The 21,068-nt window shown below is 39.8% G+C and overlaps 2 protein-coding genes across 2 annotated transcripts; both read right to left on the bottom strand.

Moving 5' to 3' along the window:
• Positions 1–4,591: 4,591 nt before the first annotated feature.
• LOC110160304 (putative olfactory receptor 52L2) lies at positions 4,592–6,524 on the bottom strand. Its single transcript, XM_020924932.2, is given in 3 exon segments — positions 4,592–4,982; positions 4,984–5,259; positions 6,142–6,524. Coding segments are annotated over 3 exon segments (1,050 nt in total).
• Positions 6,525–10,654: 4,130 nt separating this feature from the next.
• LOC110167114 (uncharacterized protein DDB_G0290685-like) lies at positions 10,655–11,867 on the bottom strand. Its single transcript, XM_020932417.2, has 3 exons — positions 11,788–11,867; positions 11,673–11,706; positions 10,655–11,562 (listed from the first exon to the last, which is right to left on the bottom strand). Exons 1-3 carry the CDS (start codon positions 11,797–11,799, stop codon positions 10,922–10,924), a joined length of 687 nt encoding a protein of 228 aa, XP_020788076.2. The 5' UTR covers positions 11,800–11,867; the 3' UTR covers positions 10,655–10,921.
• Between the last annotated feature and the right edge of the window lie 9,201 nt (positions 11,868–21,068).

Raw genomic sequence — 21,068 nt, forward strand, 5'->3', positions numbered from 1 at the left:
ATGTAAACAAACACATTTAGACACAATATGATTACACAACTTTTTTATGAGACATTTTCTATACATCATCATTATCATCATCACTTTCATACAACCATAGACTGTATATATGAGTGGACAGATCTAACACTGGAGCCGCTGTGTGCCAAATAGGAAGTTCTCCAGGAGGCTCTTCTGGCTCCTTCTGACTCTGGCTCCAATGGACTTACATTAGGATCTTGTGGCTCCTCTCTCTGTACCTGCTGCAGTGAGTCTTGACATTTTGGTCTTAAAATGTTTGTATGAACCTGCTCTACATGATCCTCTTTTCTTTTTTTTTTTTTCTTTTTTTGCTATTTTGTCCATCAAAAAAATCCTATTCATAATATAAAGCCCATGGCTGGATGAGATCCATCCTGAGTAACTTAAGTCTCTGGATGTTGTGGGTCTTGGCTGACACGCCTCTTCAACATCGTGTGGCGCTCGGGGACAGTACCTCTGGTCCCTGTATGACCGGAGCAGGAGCTGTGTTCATTGCCAGCAGTAAGTCAGACCTGTTCCCGGTGCATGTTGGACTCCACCAGGGCCGCAACTGTCACCGGTTCTGTTCATTCTATTTATGGACAGAATTTCTCGGTGCAGTCAGGGGCCGAACAGTCTGGGGCGGGGACCACAGGATCATCTCTGCTGTTCACAGATGATGTTGTCCTGTTGGCTTCATCAAACCAGGACCAGCAGCACTGGGGCAGTTTGACCCGTGTGTGAAGCGGCTGGGATGAAGATCATCTCCTCCAAATCCAAGGCCATGGTTCTCGACCGGAAAAAGGCGTCTTGCCCTCTCCGAGTGGGTGGAGAGTCCCTGCCTCAAGTGGAGGAGTTCAAGTATCTCGGGGTCTTGTCCATGAGTGAGGGGAGGACGGAACGTGAGATTGTCAGGCGGTTCCTTTTTCCTGATATTACCATCGCTTGGTATTGTGATGTCCACCACCACGGCTCTGCTCTGTTTCTTATCCACCACCACTATGTCTGTTTGGTCCATCACCATCCTGTCAGTCTGTATCTGGAAGTCCCACAGGATCTTGGCTCGGTCGTTCTCCACAACCTTTGGAGGTGTTTCCCTCCTTGATCCTGGGGTTTCCAGCTCGTACTCTGCACAGATGTTTCTGTACACTATGCCCGCCACTTGGTTATGTCGCTCCATGTTTGTTTCCCTGCCAGCATCTTACACCCCGCAGTTCTGTGCTGGACTGTCTCAGGAGCCTCTTTGCACAGCCAACACCGTGGCTCTTGTTTGGTGTGGTAGATCTGGGCCTCTATTACTCAAGTGCCCAGGGCCTGCTCCTGACCTCCAGAATGAGCCTCTGTGTGTCCTTCAGACCCTCTCAAGCCATTGGGATGGAACCCTCCATGCATGGTCAGGAGCTTTCGTGTCTTACCATCTGTGGTGTATATCTCCTCCTTTGGCCAGCTTACAATCCCTGCAGGGTATCTGATCACTGGCAGGGCAGAGCTGTTGATTGCCTGTGCCTTCTTCTTGCCATTGAGCTGCTTCTTATGACTTGCCTCACTCTTTGCAAGTATTTGACCGTAGCCGCATTCCCTGCATATCTATATCTATCTATCTATCTATCTATATATATATATATATATATATATATATCTATATATATATATATATATATATATATATATATATATATATACACACACACACACACACACACACACACACATACCACAACATCTTGTGAATACCCTGTGATAGCAAATATAAGCGAGACCGCAGTGTCAAAAAACAAGCAGAAGAACTGGAGCTCGGAGCCCACGGCCAGACCAGAGCTCGGAGCCCGGCCGGCCGTGGATCTATCCATCTTGTTGAACAGTAGCTAATGTTTATTAAGCAAATATATGCAATAAGTGCATGCGCAATTTTCTTCATTTAGTTTTCTTTAAATAAATGATGTCATGATAGCAGCAGTTGGTAATAATGAAGGCTCAGGGTCCAGGTCCACGGTTCACCACTGCCAAGTACAAAGGCGACTGCAGAACTGCACACCAGAAACTAAAGGTTTATCCTGTACCGACATGTGTCAGTGCAGCAGCCAGTGCCAGAATGATGATGATTCCGAAGCCATGTTGTTGCATAGAAAAGAAGTGGTCTAAGTGAGTGTGACCCACAGAGTTCAGTACCACTCAGATGAGGCTTGTGATGTTCACGGTTACAGGAGCCAATCTGGAGCCAGACTCTATATTATGAATAGGATCATGTGTCGTGGGTTAACACAAACATTTTAAGACCAAAATGTCAAGGCTCACTGCAGCAGGTACAGAGAGAGGAGCCACAAGATCCTAATGTAAGTCCATTGGAGCCAGAGTCAGAAGGAGCCAGAAGAGCCTCCTGGAGAACTTCCTATTTGGCACATGGCGGCTACAGCGTTAGATCTGTCCACTCATATATACAGTCTATGGTTGTATGAAAGTGATGATGATAATGATGATGTATAGAAAATGTCTCATAAAAAAGTTGTGTAATCATATTGTGTCTAAATGTGTTTGTTTACATCCAACATCCAAATTTAATGTTAGCTACTTTTAAACTCTTTGAGTTATCTGACCAGCTGCATGTGATGTTTATAATTTGTTTTACCCATATTGTTGATGTATTTCAGCAGGATAATAAAAAAAACAAACAAACAAACATGTTTTTGGAGGAACATGGAGTATTACATGTGAATATTACAGTGAAATTGCAAGAAAACAACCAAACCGGGTCATTTTTGACCCACTTATTCATCTAAGGGTTAATTTGTGTAGGTCTTACAGGTTTGTAACTAGCACCATTTGATTCCCTGACCCTGAAAATGTGGGTTTAGCAGTTAAAATCAACATTTCAACTTATTCAGAGGCTGAGATATTCCAAAAAGTGTTTTTTGGCGGCCATTTAAAAAAAAATCCAATATGGCCGCCATAAAGACATGTGGGCAAATGCAAACATTGATTATCTGACTCCATATACTATAACCTTTCCAAAAATATATAGGTTAGCAAATCCCCCAAAAATTCCCACAAAAGTATATAAGGAACCGGACTAAATGGCCGAGTCCGGATCGAGTCCACAGTCACGTGATCGGATCGGGACAACCCTGCCTAAAACCTTGTGTCTTTCTTGATGCTTTATTAAGACAAATTAAAGGGCGCTACACTATTACACTGTTTTCTGATCTATTTTTATAATGTTGTCTCAATCTCTACTGAACTAAAGGTAAAAAGTAGCTGTTAAAATGAAAACTTCCACGTTATGACATCACACGGTGGAAAAGAGCATTTGGACCTTTTGATGACTCAAAACATACGTGAATGGAACAAAACACAAACTTTTGAGGTGGTATCAGCATCATAACACGCAGGGTTTCCACGGTCATAGAAATCCTGGAAAAGTCATGGAAATTGAAAATGTCACTTCCCAGACCTGGAAAAGTCATGGAATTTTAGTATCTCTTTCACGTAACGTTCTCATTAGGCTATTACGATTATTTCCGAACGTATGGACCTTTTCTTTAAAAGAGCTAAACGATGCCCAAATCTCTCAGTTCGATATTTTCATGATATACACCTCATGGTACGATAGTTATTGTGTGTTATTGTGTATTTTGTGGAGGCAAACAACTGTGAATACGCAACTTTTTCCTCTAAAAATACCTTGATAAAACTAAATCCCAAGAACTAAGATTTAAAAGTGCTTGTTGCATTTATTTCTTCATGCAGTCTGCCCTGAAACAGAGCAAAGGATCATGGGCTATGTAATTAGAAAATAGTGCCAAGCGATTATGAGCTCTGACTTTTTTGAGGACGAAGGTTTTGTGATGCAAATGTATCACTCTTTTGAACACATATTGTTTTGAGAAGAAAAACGCTTCATTTTAAAGTCCCCAGCCAACTTGCCGGACTACTTTTGTCAGCACCGAAAACGGCCAGTATCTAGGCTCACCGGACGCTGTCGGGGGTAAGTCAGTGTGGATGCACGACACTGCTCACGAGGTTCCATACAGATTCATGTCAAAAAACCCGAACTATTCCTTTAAAACAAAGGAGAAATCTGAGACACATGCGTCTATTGCAGTATACTGGAGACTTCTTTTCATTTGTCTTTTTCAGCCAAGAAATTTCAGCAAAATACAGTGAAGACAACCAGATGTGGGTAGAGCAGCCAAAAGTAAAAGTAACATTACGTACAAAGTAGTAGTCCAAAAAATGACTCAAGAGTAATTGTACGGACATAACATCTGATTTATAATTTGAAGCTAATTTAAGTGCAAAAATATAAGTACAAAAATATTGCACAAAATGTAATATTTTCAAATGACAGAATCAAAAATGAGATAAACTAAATAATTTCATACTGTCAACGTTTTTTCTTTTGTCATTGTAGAAGACGAAGCAAATATTTTAGTCAAGTAAGAGTACAGATACTTCAATAAACCATAAATAAATGAAATAGGAGTAAAAGTATGCTGCTGAAAAGTACAATTACAAAAGTACAGTTTAAAGTAAGTAAATGTAAGTGAGTATGATGTACCTTTGAAGGTGATTCTTCAAGGCATCCAGTTCACATCTATTTGATTGACGGGGGTGCTGACCCTTTGTGGGCGGGGCATGAGTTTCTATGGGTGGAGCTTGAGTCTTTGCGGGTGGGAACAGTCCAGGGACATACTTTGATGCTTGAGACTATCTGAGTCCTGGTCCAGACCCCGTACGCCCGACCAAAGACCTGGTTGAACCCTTGTTGTATCTCGGTGGTGCGTACGCCGTAGATGATGGGGTTGAAGGCAGCGGGCAGCAGGATGTAGACCAGGCCCATGACGGTGTTCAGGTCTGAGGAGAGGCTCAGGTGCAGCGTGTGGGAGAGGAACGCCACAGTGCCCACCAGGTAAAACACCAACAGAACCATCAGGTGAGTCCCGCAGGTGTGCAGGGCCTTCCACCTGTCCTCCCCGCGCACGGTGAACTACAATTAAGATCTGCAAGTACGACAGAATGATAACGGGGATGTCCAGGCCTACGAAGCACACGATCACAGCCACGCCTGCCCTCTGACTGGGCCCAGTGTCTCCACAGCCCAGACGCACCACAGCCATGTGGTCACAGTACAGGTGCTCGATCACACGACTGCCACAGAAGTCCAGAGAGGCAGCCAGCCCCACCAGGACCGCCATGACAGAGCCGCTCCGGAGCAGAGTGAAGAGGGCCAGGGCCAGGAAGAAGGAGCGGTCCACCACCTGTCTGAGAACACACCACGGAGTATGGAGTTACAATGTGTTCACTACAACAACAGCATTATCAGAGATCCACAACACACACTTCTGTCATATTTTAAGAGGATGTGAGTCTGGTCTCTGGTGCATCTTCTAAAGTTCAGATGGGTGTGATTGACAGGTGGATTAGCCAATCAGAGACATGCATGGGCAAAAGAAACATAATAATAACAATAATAATAATAATAACACAACAGTGGCTCAGTGGTTAGAGCAGAGTTTCCCAACTCGAGGGCTAAACGAGCTATTCCCACACGAACCAAGTTCTGTCTCTGTGTCCTTAGACAAGACACTTCACCACGTCAGGACAACTGTAGCTACAAAAGCAGCTTGCCACCAGTGTGGAGAGAATGGATAATGTGCAGTTATAATGTGCAGTGTAAAGCACATGACAAGAGTAAAACATCATTATGCACGGGTAAAAGAAACATGTTTTTTACAAAGAAAACAAAAAAGTATCACAAGGACTGAAAAACATTAGATTTCTGTGGAATCAGTGAGGGAGGCACAACACTCTGAGTTCTGATTAAGATCGTTTCACATGCGCAATATGCAAATCTGATCACACAATACTGTCTGAATGTGGCTCAAGTTGCAATGGAGGGAGTGGTGACCAAACTGATATCCTCTGTATAAAATATACAAATATCATTGTGGCAAACAGCAGCTATAAAACTAGAATGAAATCTGAAGCTGAGCCATTCACACACATTATTGTATCCACTGTTGATTTACTGTAATGTGCTCATGTTCCTCTCAAATGGAGAAAATGTACCTGTCCCGGAACTGACAGGGCTCACCTGTCCCTGAGCTGGCAGGGCTCACCTGTCCCTGAGCTGGCAGGGCTCACCTGTACTTGAGCGGGTGGCAGATGGCCACGTAGCGGTCCAGCGCCATGGCGAGGAGCAGTGTAGACTCCAGTGACGACAGGAAGTGTGTCAAGAACATCTGTGTCAGACACTCGGTCAGTGAGACGCTGTGGTTGGGGTTGAGCAGGACCAGGAGCGCGTTTGGAACGATGACCAGAGCAGAGAGAAGGTCCACCAGACACAGCGCCCCCACCAGGACGTACATGGGACTCCACAGAGCCTCCACACAGAGGAGAACCAGCAGGAGACAGCCATTTGCTACTATCACCAGTCCAAAGACCAAGGCCAGCGGCAGAGCGATCAGGCCGCACTTCCACAGCGGGAACGGGAACGCCAGGAAGTGGAAGTCTGACTGGTTCAACATGCTGCTGCTCCTACAGGCCTGGAGGGGTACTGCTTTGAGGTCAGCATCTTGCACAGAATGTTCTGACAGAAGAGAAACTGAGAAGAAGAGTACAAGGGTTATGCACACTGCACACGCAAACATACTGTACATGTGATGAGAAATGAAATCAGAGACACAGGAAATACAGAAATACACGTTAAGCAAAAGAGAAAAACACATGTATACAGTAGAAAACACTAGAGGAATATATATATATTTATATTTATATCATTCAGAGTAAAGTTTTCACTGAACCTAGTACTGTCCCAAAACCAGGAGCAAAATCAAGTATATGAATTTCCACACACCAACATAATAACATCAACACAACATGATATAAAAAAAAAAAAAGTTGTTACACATTTACAACTCAACTGAATAAAGCCTCACCTGTTCAGTGTGGATCTTGTTTGTAAAATAAACTGCTAATATTCTCATAGGCGTGTGGTCTTCTTTAATGATCCTGCCTTCAGTCGTATTTAAACACTTTTCCTTCGTGGTCCTGGGAGAATCCTGCTCTCTGATTGGACACAAGTTCATTATGTTAAAGGTTTTTTAACTGTGTCTGTGTCCTAAGGGTTGGGTTTGGAAAATCAAACTTTTACTTCACAACATCTAAATGAGCTGCTCTAATGATCATTACTGTTAAAAAGAAAGAGAACAGCTCTGCTCCTCTGGCTCCTGTCTGCTTATGTCTGCTCCTCTGGCTCTGCTCTCTGGCTCTGCTCCTCTGGCTCTGCTCCTGTCTGCTCCTGTCTGCTCCTGTCTGCTCCTGTCTGCTCCTGTCTGCTCCTGTCTGCTGTTTGCAGTGATCCAAACGTATTCCTCGCTCTCCTTGCACATTCATAACAACCCAATGATTCACCCCGATGACTTTCTGAGCTCTTTTCTACATTTTTTGCTGTTACTGTGCCAACAACAACTAGCATGCTAACAGTGCCACTTCCTGGTTCATGGAGAATAATTAGATGCAGGCAGCACACAAGATTTAAATGTATTAGATGAAATTTTAGTTTATTACAAGAAAAACTTTTTAGCATAATATTTTTACATCCATTAGATCGTAGGATGCTGATTTTAGATTTGATTTTAGAGTTTAGACCCCTGCTTTGGTCTGGTGCTCTTTACACTCCCTGCTGCCCCCTGTGTCGGCTCTAATTGTCCCTGTGCTGCGGGTGATTTCCTCAGAGGTAGAGTTTGTTAGTGTCTCACATAATTAATGCTCCCCTCACCCCCCCACGCTCCCATCAGCCGACTGAGGGAATCCCAACCTCATTATCAGCGGCACGGTGACAAAACGGTTAGTGGATTCTGAAGTGTTATGGGGCTTTTCTGCGTGGAGTTTGCATCTCCCCTTGTCTGTGCAGGTTTTCCTCTGGGTGCTTCAGATTCCCCTCCCACTATAAACATGTACAGTCTGGTTCTCTGTGTGGCCAGGACTCCCCTGAAAAAGAAGGATCTCAGGGTCTGTTTACACAAGAACACTTGTGGGTAAAAATGACAAAATATTTTATCAGAAGTGCCTTTCGTTCCAACGGTGACGGCGTTTTTGGGGCTTAATAACGCAAAATCTGAAACCACCCTCCAGAGTGGAATAGTTGAACACACTCTGCTGTAGCGTTTTCATCTACACTGACAAAGACGCAAAACTCTCATACATACAGTACACAGAAACAAATATGTCAGATCATTTTCATTTCAAGCTGCTCTGGCAGCTCTAATAAACTTACAGGAGTGTGATGGAGTTAGTCCGTCTATAGTTTTAGGTGGAGTTTTCCCCCTACACATAACCGTGGGCTACTAATTCACCAAGTGTGCACACTTGAGCACCTTAGAATACTTTATTTCGTACATTCCAGCTCCTACCTGTCCCATGACACCGTCTCTCTCTCCTCCGATGCGACGCGTCTCTGCCAAACCAAACCACCATTTCCTGTTAGTTGAAATAGGAGCTGTTCACGCCGTGGTGCTGACCATTTATGTAAAATGCTTTTCTGCACGTTATTAAGCCATTATTTTTGACATTAAATGTACATTATCACTGTTTGCTCAATGTAGAATAGACAAGGTCAGTTTATTGTGAAATAGTTTGTCTCTGTAGTGTTTTTTATATATTGCTCAGTGGGAGGAGTCAGGGGGTATAACGGGGGCCGTTTCTGTCTGTCAATCAGTCTATCATATGATATTTTTCTGTGGGATAGCCTGATCTAGGGCCGTAGACAGCTGCTCAACATGCCTAGTGGTGCTATATAATCAAATTATTACATTAAATGAAATGAAACGCCCTAAAACCCAGTAATTAAAATGGGTGTATTCAGCACAGGTTAGACTGAACATGGTTTGATATTGGAGGTATGATATATTTTTAAGTTACAGTAAAAAGATCTTCTTATGGCAGTCCTTCTCAAATAGTGTGGTGGTGCGATGAAAGGGGGCATCTGTGACCTTGGGGTTTTTGGTTTTTTTTTTGCTGTCCTAGAATAAAGTGTAAGTGCACTGAGCAAACACACCCACAGTTCAGAGCAGGAGATCTGAACAAACTGTATGCAGTGTTGGGAAGGTGACTTTTAAAATGTATTCCCCTACAGATTACAGATTACATACCCCAAAATGTAGTTTGTAATGTAATCCATTAAATTACTTAAAGTGAGTAAAGTAATCTGAATACTTTGGATTACTTGATTTGCTGTAAAGAAGCAAAGACGAGGAAATCTTCACATAAGAAGTTTTATCTAAAAGAAAATGAAAAGCCCAGACTTTACTGAACCGTACTAAAAACATTATTGATAGAAGAGGAGGAGACACGTCCACACAGCAGGATTTAGTCCTGTTAAATTAGACCTGTTTTAGACCTGGTTAGACCTGGTTTTAGTCCTTGTTTAGTCCTGGTTTAGACCTGGTTTAGACCTGATTTAGGCCTGCTTTAGACCTGGTTTAGACCTGGTTTTTGTCTGGTTTAGACCTGGTTTAGTCTTGGTTTAGTCTTGGTTTGGACCTGGTTTTAGACCTGGTTTAGACCTGGTTTAGTCTTGGTTTGGACCTGGTTTTAGACCTGGTTTAGTGTCCGGCCATGAGTGGAATTACCGGAAAAAAAAAAGGGGGATAAAGCCCCAAATGTGAAAACAGGAAAATCCCGCCATGTAATCCATTTATTTCAACAAAGTAACTGTAATCCAATTACCACTCATTAAAACAGTAACTGTAACTGAATACAGTTACTCATAATTTGTACTCTGACTGTATGTGATGTGTTTGTAGCGCTTGGCCTCACTGTGACTACGGTGGGAAACGAGGAAAGATCGCTGTGTTTACTGTGTCTAAAAATGTTGGCAGCAGACAGCATGAAGCCAAATAAATGAAAGACATTACACCCCAATCACGCTGATAAGCCGCTTGAGTTTTCTCAGTGAAAATGTGCCGAATATTGCAACAATCTTCCTGCTTTGTAAATGCTGCTTCAATAAACCAGCGAGCACTCTTAACATCATACAAGGTGGCGTACCAAACAGCAGAGGAGCTGATGCTGCCGAACTATAACACGGACATCAACTTTAAAGACGAGGAGTGCGGGTGTGGATCACCTCATGACGCAGGAATACGTAGAGACACGTGCTGCGTGTGTCCCGGGAGTCGCTTTGGACATGCGACTAAAACGTTTGCTCTCGTATGTAGGCGACTGAAGGCGAGGGCACAGTTTGTACAAGATTGGTGGAGTGATGAGGGGACAGAAAATAATCGAGAAGCACTGGCTTATGGTAACTTTGTCCCATTTACCTGAGAACCACGTAAAAATAGTGTGAGGGCTGCGTTTAGTATTATTTTTATTTGTGTATTTATTAGTTTTATTTTATTTGTGGTGAAAGAGAAGAAAGGTTTTATCTTTTCCTCTAATCTAATGGTTCTAATTTAACAATCTGTAGACTGCTAACCTGTACTTTGTAATTTGTAAAAAAAAAAAAAAAACACTTGACACTTAAGTATGTAAGTATTAGTTCTTGTCATCTGTTGCCTTGCACCCATCGTGACACCCAAAGAACTTCACATCTGCCCCTCCAACCACCACCAATCATTTACACACATTTTGTTTCAAACTTGAACACACAAGACCATTATATTTTTAATTACGGATTTATTTATTTATTAAAGTCTGCAACAGAATATATGCTACTACAGTGCAATATCTTTGTTTTAGGTATTCAGAAACACTCACTCCATATTGACAGAATAACACGTGTGCCTGGGTTAATACATACAGAACCCACTACATATAGACATCCCATATCAAAATCTTGCAAAGATGTGCTAATAAAGTAATAAATTATGATTATTAATATAAATGCAGCTTATTGATCCTTCTCATAATGCTAATTTACGTTTTACGCCACAGCTTCGTTGCTCTCAGCACTCGCAGGGTCTTCAGGTGACTCTGCGTCAGGCACCTGAGGGCTGGCATCCCCAGAGTTTTTATCTTCTTCGTCGTTGCTTCCAGTTGACTCTGGCTCAGGCTCCGGAGGGCTGGCAACCTTAGGTTCATCTCCTCCGCTGTTGCTTTCATTTGATGGTACTTCAGGATCCCCCTCTTTGCCATCGGACTCATTACTTCCACTCTGGCTCTCTTCGTCCTTGCTGTTACTACCTTCACTGCCGCTGTCCTCAACACTTTCACTTGAGTCTTCCTCTGAGCACCATTCATCGGAGTAGCTGTCAGACCCCTCTTCACTTTTACTCGAGTCATCATCACCACTGTTGCTGCCGTCCCCTCCAGAGTTGTCAGAGGTGCTGCCTTTGCCATCTTCATTGTTGTCGCTACCACTGTTGCTGCCCTCGCCATCGGCCTTGCTACCACCGTCGTTGACCTCCTCATCGGCCTTGCTACCACCGTCGTTGACCTCCTCATCGGCCTTGCTACCACCGTCGTTGACCTCCTCATCACCACTGTTGTTGCCATCCTCCGGATTGGTGTTACCGCTTGTTCCACCCTCGCCATCAACACTACGAATCACCCTCTGGTAAGTTTCTGGATTGAAAAACAATGAATAATTTTAGCAAACAATAAAACTAACCAAACTGAAATGGTATGAAAATTAAACTGTGCAAATTGACAAATTTTTTTAACATTTCACTTACCACAGGCCAGTCCAGCCAACAAGAGGAGTAAAAGCTAAAAGTTAAGATAAAACAGACAAATTAGAGAACAGTTGAAAATATAATTTATATGTTAAAAAGATGAAGAGGTCTGTACCAGGTTCTTCATTTTGCCTGGAGTGAAGTGTTTCAAGCAGGTGCTCTGGGTCGGTCAGGATGAAGTGTAGAGTTTGTTTCTCTTTGCTTCTGAGTGAAATGAGAGGAGCCACTTCTTTATATACGTTTGACAAAGCAAAGAAGGTATTACGCAGTCAAAGGGAACACCCATTTCACGTAAAAACAAAACAAAACACAACAGTGGTTTAATTACCAACAACTATGAGAATCACCGCCCAAGTTTTTTTTAACAGCAAATACACTGATAATTAACATTCTTTGATGAAATATGACTGATGCACGTTAGGGCTGGGAAACCAGTAACAATCTGACAATTTAAAAGAACATTGGGTAACTTTCTCCTTGATTCCATGAGCGGTGGTGGATTTCAGATTTCAGTATGTGATGTTTATATATTTAAAAGGTAAATGCGCAACTGTTGAAGCTGAGAATTTCTACTTTTGACTAGAATCATGAACCAGAACATTTACAATTTACAACATTACAACAAAAATCATCATTTTGACATTTTGCCCCTCATCTGCATTAAACATTATTAATACTATTGCGTTTGTGGAGCTGCAGCTCACAGGACACATGTTTTTCTACATGTGTCATGCACACCACAGTGTGGTTTTAAAAGTAGGACTTTCTGATGAAAGTAGGTCTAATCATTTCAACAAAATGTGTGTGTTTTGTCTGTTGGAAAGTGCTATACAAATATATCGGCAGAGTTACAGAGTAACTTTCCACAGATCTGACCTGTAGCATGTTTCCATGGAGATACATATGTTTAATGTCATACTGTGGAGTTTTCCAGGCAAATGAATAACATCTCAGTGAAGAGAAGAAGGTGGCAGACTTTCCTTCAAAAAACATACATATAAAACACCTTTAGGTTTGGTTCTTTATGATATAGCAGCTCTAATATTAATGTTATAAAAATAAAAACAAAGTGTTTCTAAGTTCAATCATTCTAAATGAATGAGCAAGAATACGTATACAAAATCTTAAATATATTGTAACAAACCAAATAAATTAACACATTTAATTCATTTTGAGAACACAAAGACTATAATTAAGATATCTTTTGAAGGGTATTTTAGTTATTTATGTTTCCATTACTTGTAAATTGTAGTAATTGACGTGATTTGTCGGAACTGGTTGAGCAGGAAATGGCTCATCATTGTTTCGTTCATGACATTACGTCTTAATGAAACACTTACATGAATGCAATTTGTTTAAACAAGGGCAAATTAAAGGGCTTAACCTTCACCTACTATAATGGGCTAAAGTCTCCAAACCTATAATCATTTGCCAAAGGGCATAGCAGAGTTAACACACGCTCCAGAGACATTCATTTACTCTTTCACTTAGTAGTTTTTGGTACTTTACTTTAGTTCTACACTACCAGACAAAAGTTTGGATATACCCTCCCATTTTTTATTTAGGTTTTCTTACTTTCTACATTTTAGATACATATGAAAGACATACAATTCTGTATATTTTACATTCAAATCCTCAGCAGCCACCCTTTGCTTTGTTGACAGTTCTGTAGCCCCTTGGCCTTCTCTCCATGAGCTTCTTGATGAATCCAGCAGTGGTCCAAGCAAAGGGCGACTATGTTTTGAGTTATTTTAAGTATATTTTTGTTTTTACATTCCGTATGTGTCCATTCATAGTTTTGATACATTCCATGAGAATCTATGATGGAAATAAAGCTAGAAAAATAAATGAAAAAGTGTACCCAAACTTTGGACTGGAAGTGTATTTGCAGTTCATTTACTTGTGATTTTTCCAAACATGTTAAGACAAATAAATTGATCTGACAGAAGAAAACTTCAGTATAAGTTTAATAATAAATATGTGATTATATTATGTATTAGTATTATTATTAGTAGTATTCATATTATTATAAATATAAAAAAATGCCATTTCATTTTCAAATTTCAAATGAATTTCAAATCACAGACGTCCGGAGTCTGTCTCTGCTGTAAGGTGAGTTCAGTCACCTGTTAATCATAGGACTTACATTAAAGAAAACTTTTCTATTCAGACTGACACACACCATTGAAAAACAAAACCTTGTGAGCTTAAAAAACAACAATCTTGATCCACGGACAAAGGAGCTGCACCTTAACAAAACAATAACTGTGTAAATAAGTTGCAAACCATGAATAATGTCATGTACTATTAAAACATTACCAAGGGTATTACACAACACACCCACCTGCATTACTGTGAAAGTGGTACTTTAAAAGCAGTGCACACTGTGGTACACATAATGTCATGTTCATAATTATAACATACAATAAGGCAAGGCACGTTTATTTGCATAACACAAGTTATTCAATACTGAAGAGTGGGAAAAACATGACCTCACTAGTTTCTCGTTCATTTATTTATTCACACATACACATTTTTAGAGTAAATGTAATTTAGAACACTAATTCACACTAATGAACGCTCTCACAGGAGTTCCACCTGCTCCTTTTAGACCGAAAGTTCCAGGTCCCCAAAAGAAGAGCTAAAGGATATAGGAACAGTTTTGTCCCTCCTCACGGCTCTTAACAAATAGTTATATACATGTTTTAACTCTGCAAAACAAATCTACCTGCAAGTACCAATAAAGTCAAGAGAAACTCAACCTTTACTTATAAAAGTGATCTGATTACAGAGGTGCCCCTTTATTTAGAATTTAGGACCTGTAATGGCATTTACATAACTCCAAATTATGAATGTGTTTACTTGCAAAATCAATTGGCTATTTTAAATATTCGATCATTAGATCATTCGATCATTAGATCATTAGAGAGCAGATAAATGGGCACACAAACAAACATGTAGCTACAGTGACGCAGCAGCAGTAATTACCAGATTTTTGGTGATGAGGTGGAGTCTTATCATGAATTTTGACTTGGCACGAACAGATTTGTCCCATCAGCAGTCATTCTTTTAACACTATTAAGAAATATTTACTGTATTTTTTAAAACTTGTTTGTAAGTTTTTAAGTAAGTCAGTAATGTCAGGATTTCAAATATATTGTACATTTCAAAATTAGGCTTGTTTATGTTGCACCACATAATTGTAGAATTTTTGCATCCTTAAGCAAGACACACATTGCATAATAAAAGTGGTGTATGCATGGTGGTGGGGGCCTGGGGGCCCGATGACAAAAATTAATTTTGATTTTTTATTTATTCAATATTTTACCAAGCAAGTCATGATGATGACCTGGCCAAGAGGCAGAAAATGGGGCTCTAAATGTTGTGATGTTTCATATGAAATTTGGAATGGTTTGATGTGGGATTGTACTCTCTGAGTTTTTGGAGACAAGGCAAAGGTGACCTGCACTCAGACAAGAGAAAGGAGCCAGTTTAAGGAAGTTTATGTTCAATACACAATGGGCATAGAAACCTTAGCTTTATTTTTCCAAGAAATATCAAGTAATATTACTCACTGAATCACTCACAACTGTCTGTGGAGTTCATAAATACAGTGGTTTGTATTCAAGGCACTGTCTTGTTTTATATAAGGAGAAGCTGATGCCATAATCACTGAATATTAAGTTAATAAAGGAAACATTCAGCTGGCGCCGCTGTCATCTGCACAGACCCCACACACATTATCACACATTATCACACATTATCACACATTATCACACATTATCACACATTTTCACAGTTCAGTGGGGCAGCGGGGCTCTGCCACTCCCTCCCCTGACTCACTCCTCCTCCTCTCCTCTACCCAGCTTCACGTCACACGGTGTGTTTGAGCGGGCAGAAGACACACACACGCCATGGCTCATGTAAATCTCATTCAGAACTCCCTTTCCATTGTCCTTCTCTGGTGAAATGGAGGTGGGATTATGTGAAGTAATAGTAATAATAATCATCATAATAATCATAATAATAACTGGATAAAGTTTAGGTCTAAATTGAAGCAGAAATGTTTAGTTTTGACAAAAAGAAGAGTTTGAGGCCCCACTTAACAAACACTGAGAAACTTTACCAATCCAATATAATCATTATCTAAATGAATGAATAATGAATTAAGTAATGCTTTGAAGGTTTGTAAATTCTTGTACCATATCATTGACCCATATCTGGAAATAACATGACTCTTCACCAAAGCAAACTGTGGTTTATGAACATCACTGACCAAGTTGAAGAGACAGCATTTCAATATGAAATTGGCAAAGTGTGTAGGCCACTCTACACTGGTGTCTAAAGACTGGAGATTAGATCAAACTTGAGTTATCTCAGGTTATGTGTTGAGTTTAAATGGGTTCAGCTACTGCAGCTCCAGGGAGCCAATTTTTTGGATTTACATCGTTCCTCTTCTTCTGCTTCTGTGGAGAAAGTCATTGATGGGATGAGATTGAATCAAATAACCATGTCTTCATAGACAATGTTTAGACTTCACTCTAAAGCTTCTTTCTTTCATTAAAGAGGTTGTCAGTAGTTCTGTTCTTGTTGAAACTTTGTGGATCTTTTAAGAGAAATTTCAACTTTGAACATCCATAAATCTTACAATAGAACTCTGGTGTGATGGGGGTGGGATGCATCTTTTGTAGCTAAACATTCAAATATTTCCTTATTTCCTTTTTAGGTCCATAACCATGGCAACTGTAAAGTGGTTGCCTCTCACAGTTTCATAGGTCAATCTGTAATACTACAGCAGCATAAAGAAACAAAAGTGGAATAATTTTTTTCACAATATCTTCAGAAATATAAGATTGTTTTCAGTTGAAAGGACTTCAGTTAAGATTCTTTTGGTCAGCATGATATCCATTTAGAGTTAAACATTTAATCAAACAGTTCAATTATTACAGATTAGGGTTAGGGTTTGGTTTAAAAATTGATGGTTAGGGCCAGGATGAGGGTGGAGTTACAGTTTCTTAAACAGAGGGTATTTAACTTCTATGGGGTATTAACTGTAAAACATAACATATTTAGATCATCATGTCACCTTTTATTGTTTTGAAAATGCTATATTTGCCAAAAACAACTTTGTAAACCCTTTGCGAAGACACTCCTCCCTTCACAGAGCTATCACAACACAGAACCAATTTATGTAATGTGAAACAATTAAAGTGTTAAAAACAACAAAGCACTCCCTTTGGGTAGGTCTTGAGGGCTCAGCGTAGGATACATTTCCAGTGCTACTTTGCTGTAGCTTCTGGATGAGAGCCAGAGTCCTGATGACCACCCATCTGACTCCGGTCGGGTTTTCATGCTCTAGCCCAGACGTGTAACTCGCCCGGCTTTGCCTCTCTGTCTTGGTGAATGTGTATTACTCTGCGAGGCTCCTGACTACAGTAGCCACAATGCTGCGACAATCCATCGAGCGGTGCAGCTTCATAATTTATCAAAGTCGTGCTAAAACATTTTGCCAGATTTTTGAGCGCTGTGTACCACATAAAATTGGTTCGAGGTGAGCAAATCCACCACAATTTACATAGGCAACAGGAAACAGATTTTTGAGAAAATTAAAGGATTTTAAATGTGCTTTATAGTCCGAAAAATATAGTTCATGCAGATCGTGATAAGGAGACCCAAAAATTATCTCTTAATCTCTCCAAAGACTCCATTTTTGGGAAACAATGCTGTAGGAGGTAACAGATCTATGTTGGCAAAGATCTATGTTGGCAGAAGTGTGGTAACAAAATATTTGGAGAAAGAGTTGTGTTGGCTTGAAACATAATAAGGAAAGAGTTAAGAAACAAGCTCAGGAAGTACATAACAATGTGACATAACTTTGTACTGCAAATACACCTGAAGAAGGAAGGAAAACTGAGATGAGGTCATTATACTACTTCATTATGCTACTTACTAAAGAGTTTCTGAATTTGCCTTCACATTTAGAGTTAAAGTGCACATGACAGGAGGAGCAACAGGAGTAGCCCTGAATTTGAAAAAGGACTCCTTTTATCTCTGTCATCAATACACAAACAAAACAACACACACAAGGAAGGAACAAAAGGAATTCTGTTGAATTAAACAAAATAAAGATGTATTGCATTGTAATTTAGTTGTATTTGTGAAATACAACTCATAAAAAACAACTATAAATTATACTATAAAGACAATCAATACAAATATAAATATACTATAATAATTATATTATAATAATATAAAATAAATAACTATAATGCTGTGTACAAGAAGGGCATGAGAAGACTGACGTCTTTCACTGTGTGCAGCAAGTTACTGGAGATGTTGTCCCAGTCTGTGGGGCCAGTGTCCTGTACTGGTCTGTGCTCTGCTGGGGGAGCAGCTCCAGGAAAAGGGACATTGGGCAGATCTGATCCGTAAATCTGCTCCCGTGATCGACTGTGAGCTGGAGACATTTGTCACAGTGAGGGACACGAGGACAATGGACAAACTGCTCTCCATCATGGATACTTCTATAGAGGGACAGATAATACTCCCTACAACTGTACAACAACTCACCCTTATGTAACAAATAACTATATGTCCTGTCAATCATCATCATTGTTGCACTGTCTTCCTTTGATCTCTTGTATGAAGCTGTACTTGTATAAACTTGTACATTTTACATGTATATAATTATGTCTTATCTGACACCTGTATTTTTTGCTACTTATTTATAATAATATTAATTATTATATTATATTGTGATGTGTGAGCTGCTGTGTCCAAATCATTTCCCTTGTGGATCAAAAAAGTTTAAGTCTAAGTCTAAAAGATAGCCTCAATCCATGCCCTGCAAATGCTGTGCCCTGCACTAACCCTGCGAACCGTAAACCACGACCCTAACCCCTGAACACCCTGAAAACCTAAACCCTAATCCTAGCCCTAATCCTAACCCAAGTACTAACCTAAGATTGCCATTTTAAAAAAAAATGTGTGTGTATTGATTTAAAAAAAACAAAAAACATGGTGGACTTCTGGTCTGTAAAGGGGGATGGTCACAATATATTTTTTTGTTCCTATTGCCATGATGCATCTGGTTACTAACTTTGGTTTGGCTACACAAAAGTTTTTGTCAGGACTTTCCATTGGCCAGGACAGAATTTTAGCTTGTTGCCATGTGTGTGGGTGTCATTGAATTTTTGATCAAGAGTATGTCACACATATTTTATATATCTACGACAAATAAAATGTTATTGTTCCATACAAATCGCCTAGGGGGCACTATTGCACCCATTTGTATTTTTTATATCAATCGGTTCAGGGTCGAGGTGTCCACGAATCAAGTTTGAGTGAAACAGGCCAATGTTTGTGCAGTTTGGTGATTTTAGCGTAGAATAACATGGAGAGTTTATGTCATCGTTATGGCAACACTATAAAAATGTGGCATGGGTGTCAATGAGTTTTTCGATGGAGATGCTAAAATTTGACTGAATATTTTCCCCCCAGTTTATATTGTATTTCAATCTTTAGGGGAGCTAATGTAAATAAATAAATATGAAATTTTTATTTGTGCAAATGGGAGCGATTTGTAAAAAAATAAATAAAGTTCCAAAAATGTGTGTAATTTATGTCGTTTCACTGCTCAGAGACCATAAGACCTTTGTCAAAAATTGTAATAACTTTTGATGCCCCACCCTTTGAGACATCGTGTACTAAATACATTTGAGATGTGAACGCCCTAGGAGGAGTTTCTAAAGTTAGTACTGGGGCAGTACTAGCTCAGTTGGTTAACTGCTCAACTTCTTCTTATTTGGGGGTGCTCATGATTTTTGTAAACTGGAAATAACCAAAAGTTAGAAAAGTGTGAGTTTTAATCTTGGGCAAATTTGTAAATTGAGTATTCACTACTGTTCACTGGCTGAAAAATAATAATAAATAATGTGTGTGTGAATGGGTGAATAGTTCTTTGTTGTAAAGTGCTTTGAGAGACTCGAACGTGGAAAAGCTCTGTATAAAAATGTGACCATTTATCATGAACCAAAGCACTCGCATGTTTCTCTGTCATGGTGAGGGCTTTGCAGTACTTATAGGCCAGATTCTGGAGCTCAGGCCTAATAAAATAATACAATGATAATTACAGTATTCTATAATAATATAATTATTCTATAAAAGAACTATGGTCGTCTTAATCCAATAAATGGCAAATTGCAAGTACAGGCTTGTCAGAGAGAAATTACAATTTGAGTTTTTCCAGTTAATTCTGGGAACATAACTGTGTTCCCATATGGAAAAAAAATGGAAAAAATATATAAGAATTTACCACTGTCTTTGTAGTAAATCTTTATATAAGGTTCATATGTGTCATGTGTTGTTGGCTCCTTTTACATTTTTCTCATACAACTATATTATGTAAAACTAGTAAAGATAAAGTGAACATTTTGCATGACATTTACAGGTAATGTGCATGATAAACTACATTTTCTTTGAAATGTTCCATGTAATGTTTGTATTCTTTAATTATATGTTGCAGTTATAAAAAACCAAAACAAAATCTGAGTCAGAAGGGGAATTTGAACCCAGGTCCCCCATGTGAAAGTCCAGTGACTCACCTGTTAAATTACCCAGCTGTTACTGGAGGTGACGACTACAGCAGATGTTGAGGACAGTTACAAGTATCCTGGTATCCCACAAGTAAATGGCTCCTCGAAGAGGCAACAAGGAAAGGAGCTACAGGATTTTGCAGAGTAAAAATCTTTTTACAGCCTGATGTTTGTTCACTGTGACATCAGTGGAAGAGTGTGTGTCTTATGTGTTTTAAGGTTTAATGCAATATTTGTATTACTGTGTTTACCCCCATGCTGCCCAACACACACACACACACACACACACTCACACACTGTGATCATTTTCTTTCTCACTCTCATACACACACAACACAGCAATCGAGTTTAAGGAAACAATCATCATTTCACTTGTTTTTCTGTGATTCTGTGGTAAAAATGATCTTTGTCCAACACTTGTGAGGAGATTGTGTGTGGGATTAGTGTCATATTCAGCTCTTGCAGTTTACAAAGTTTTATGTTTCATGCTGCACATATTTACCAAAGATCTTGTAAGTGTTTTCACTGTCATATACAAATCTTTTAGGATTCAGATAAAACATGTTCAAATGGTGTATGATTTGTTTATATCTTTTCCATATGGGTTATGTGTTTTCATTAAAAGTCACCTTTGACCTCGCTCATAGAAGTGACTTGTAGTTATTTGAACGAACATTTTGAGATCCTATATTTGCAGCTATCTACGCTCCAGTGAATAGTTCGACATTAGCTGTTAGTCAAATGATACAGAAGAATTGTGTAGTGTGGAGTCAGGTGGCATCTGCTGGTCTGAGATGTTACT

The sequence above is a fragment of the Boleophthalmus pectinirostris genome, unplaced genomic scaffold (genome assembly GCF_026225935.1).
Source record: "Boleophthalmus pectinirostris isolate CB_2022bp ecotype Guang Dong unplaced genomic scaffold, ASM2622593v1 HiC_scaffold_9, whole genome shotgun sequence".
NCBI classification, from domain to species: Eukaryota; Metazoa; Chordata; class Actinopteri; order Gobiiformes; family Gobiidae; genus Boleophthalmus; species Boleophthalmus pectinirostris.

Bases quoted from the DNA above. Each gene is read 5' to 3' on its own strand.
- LOC110167114 (XM_020932417.2), bottom strand. The intron at 11,563-11,672 runs GTAAGTGAAATG...TTTTCAATCCAG, and splicing joins GTTGGCTGGACTGGCCTGTG to AAACTTACCAGAGGGTGATT.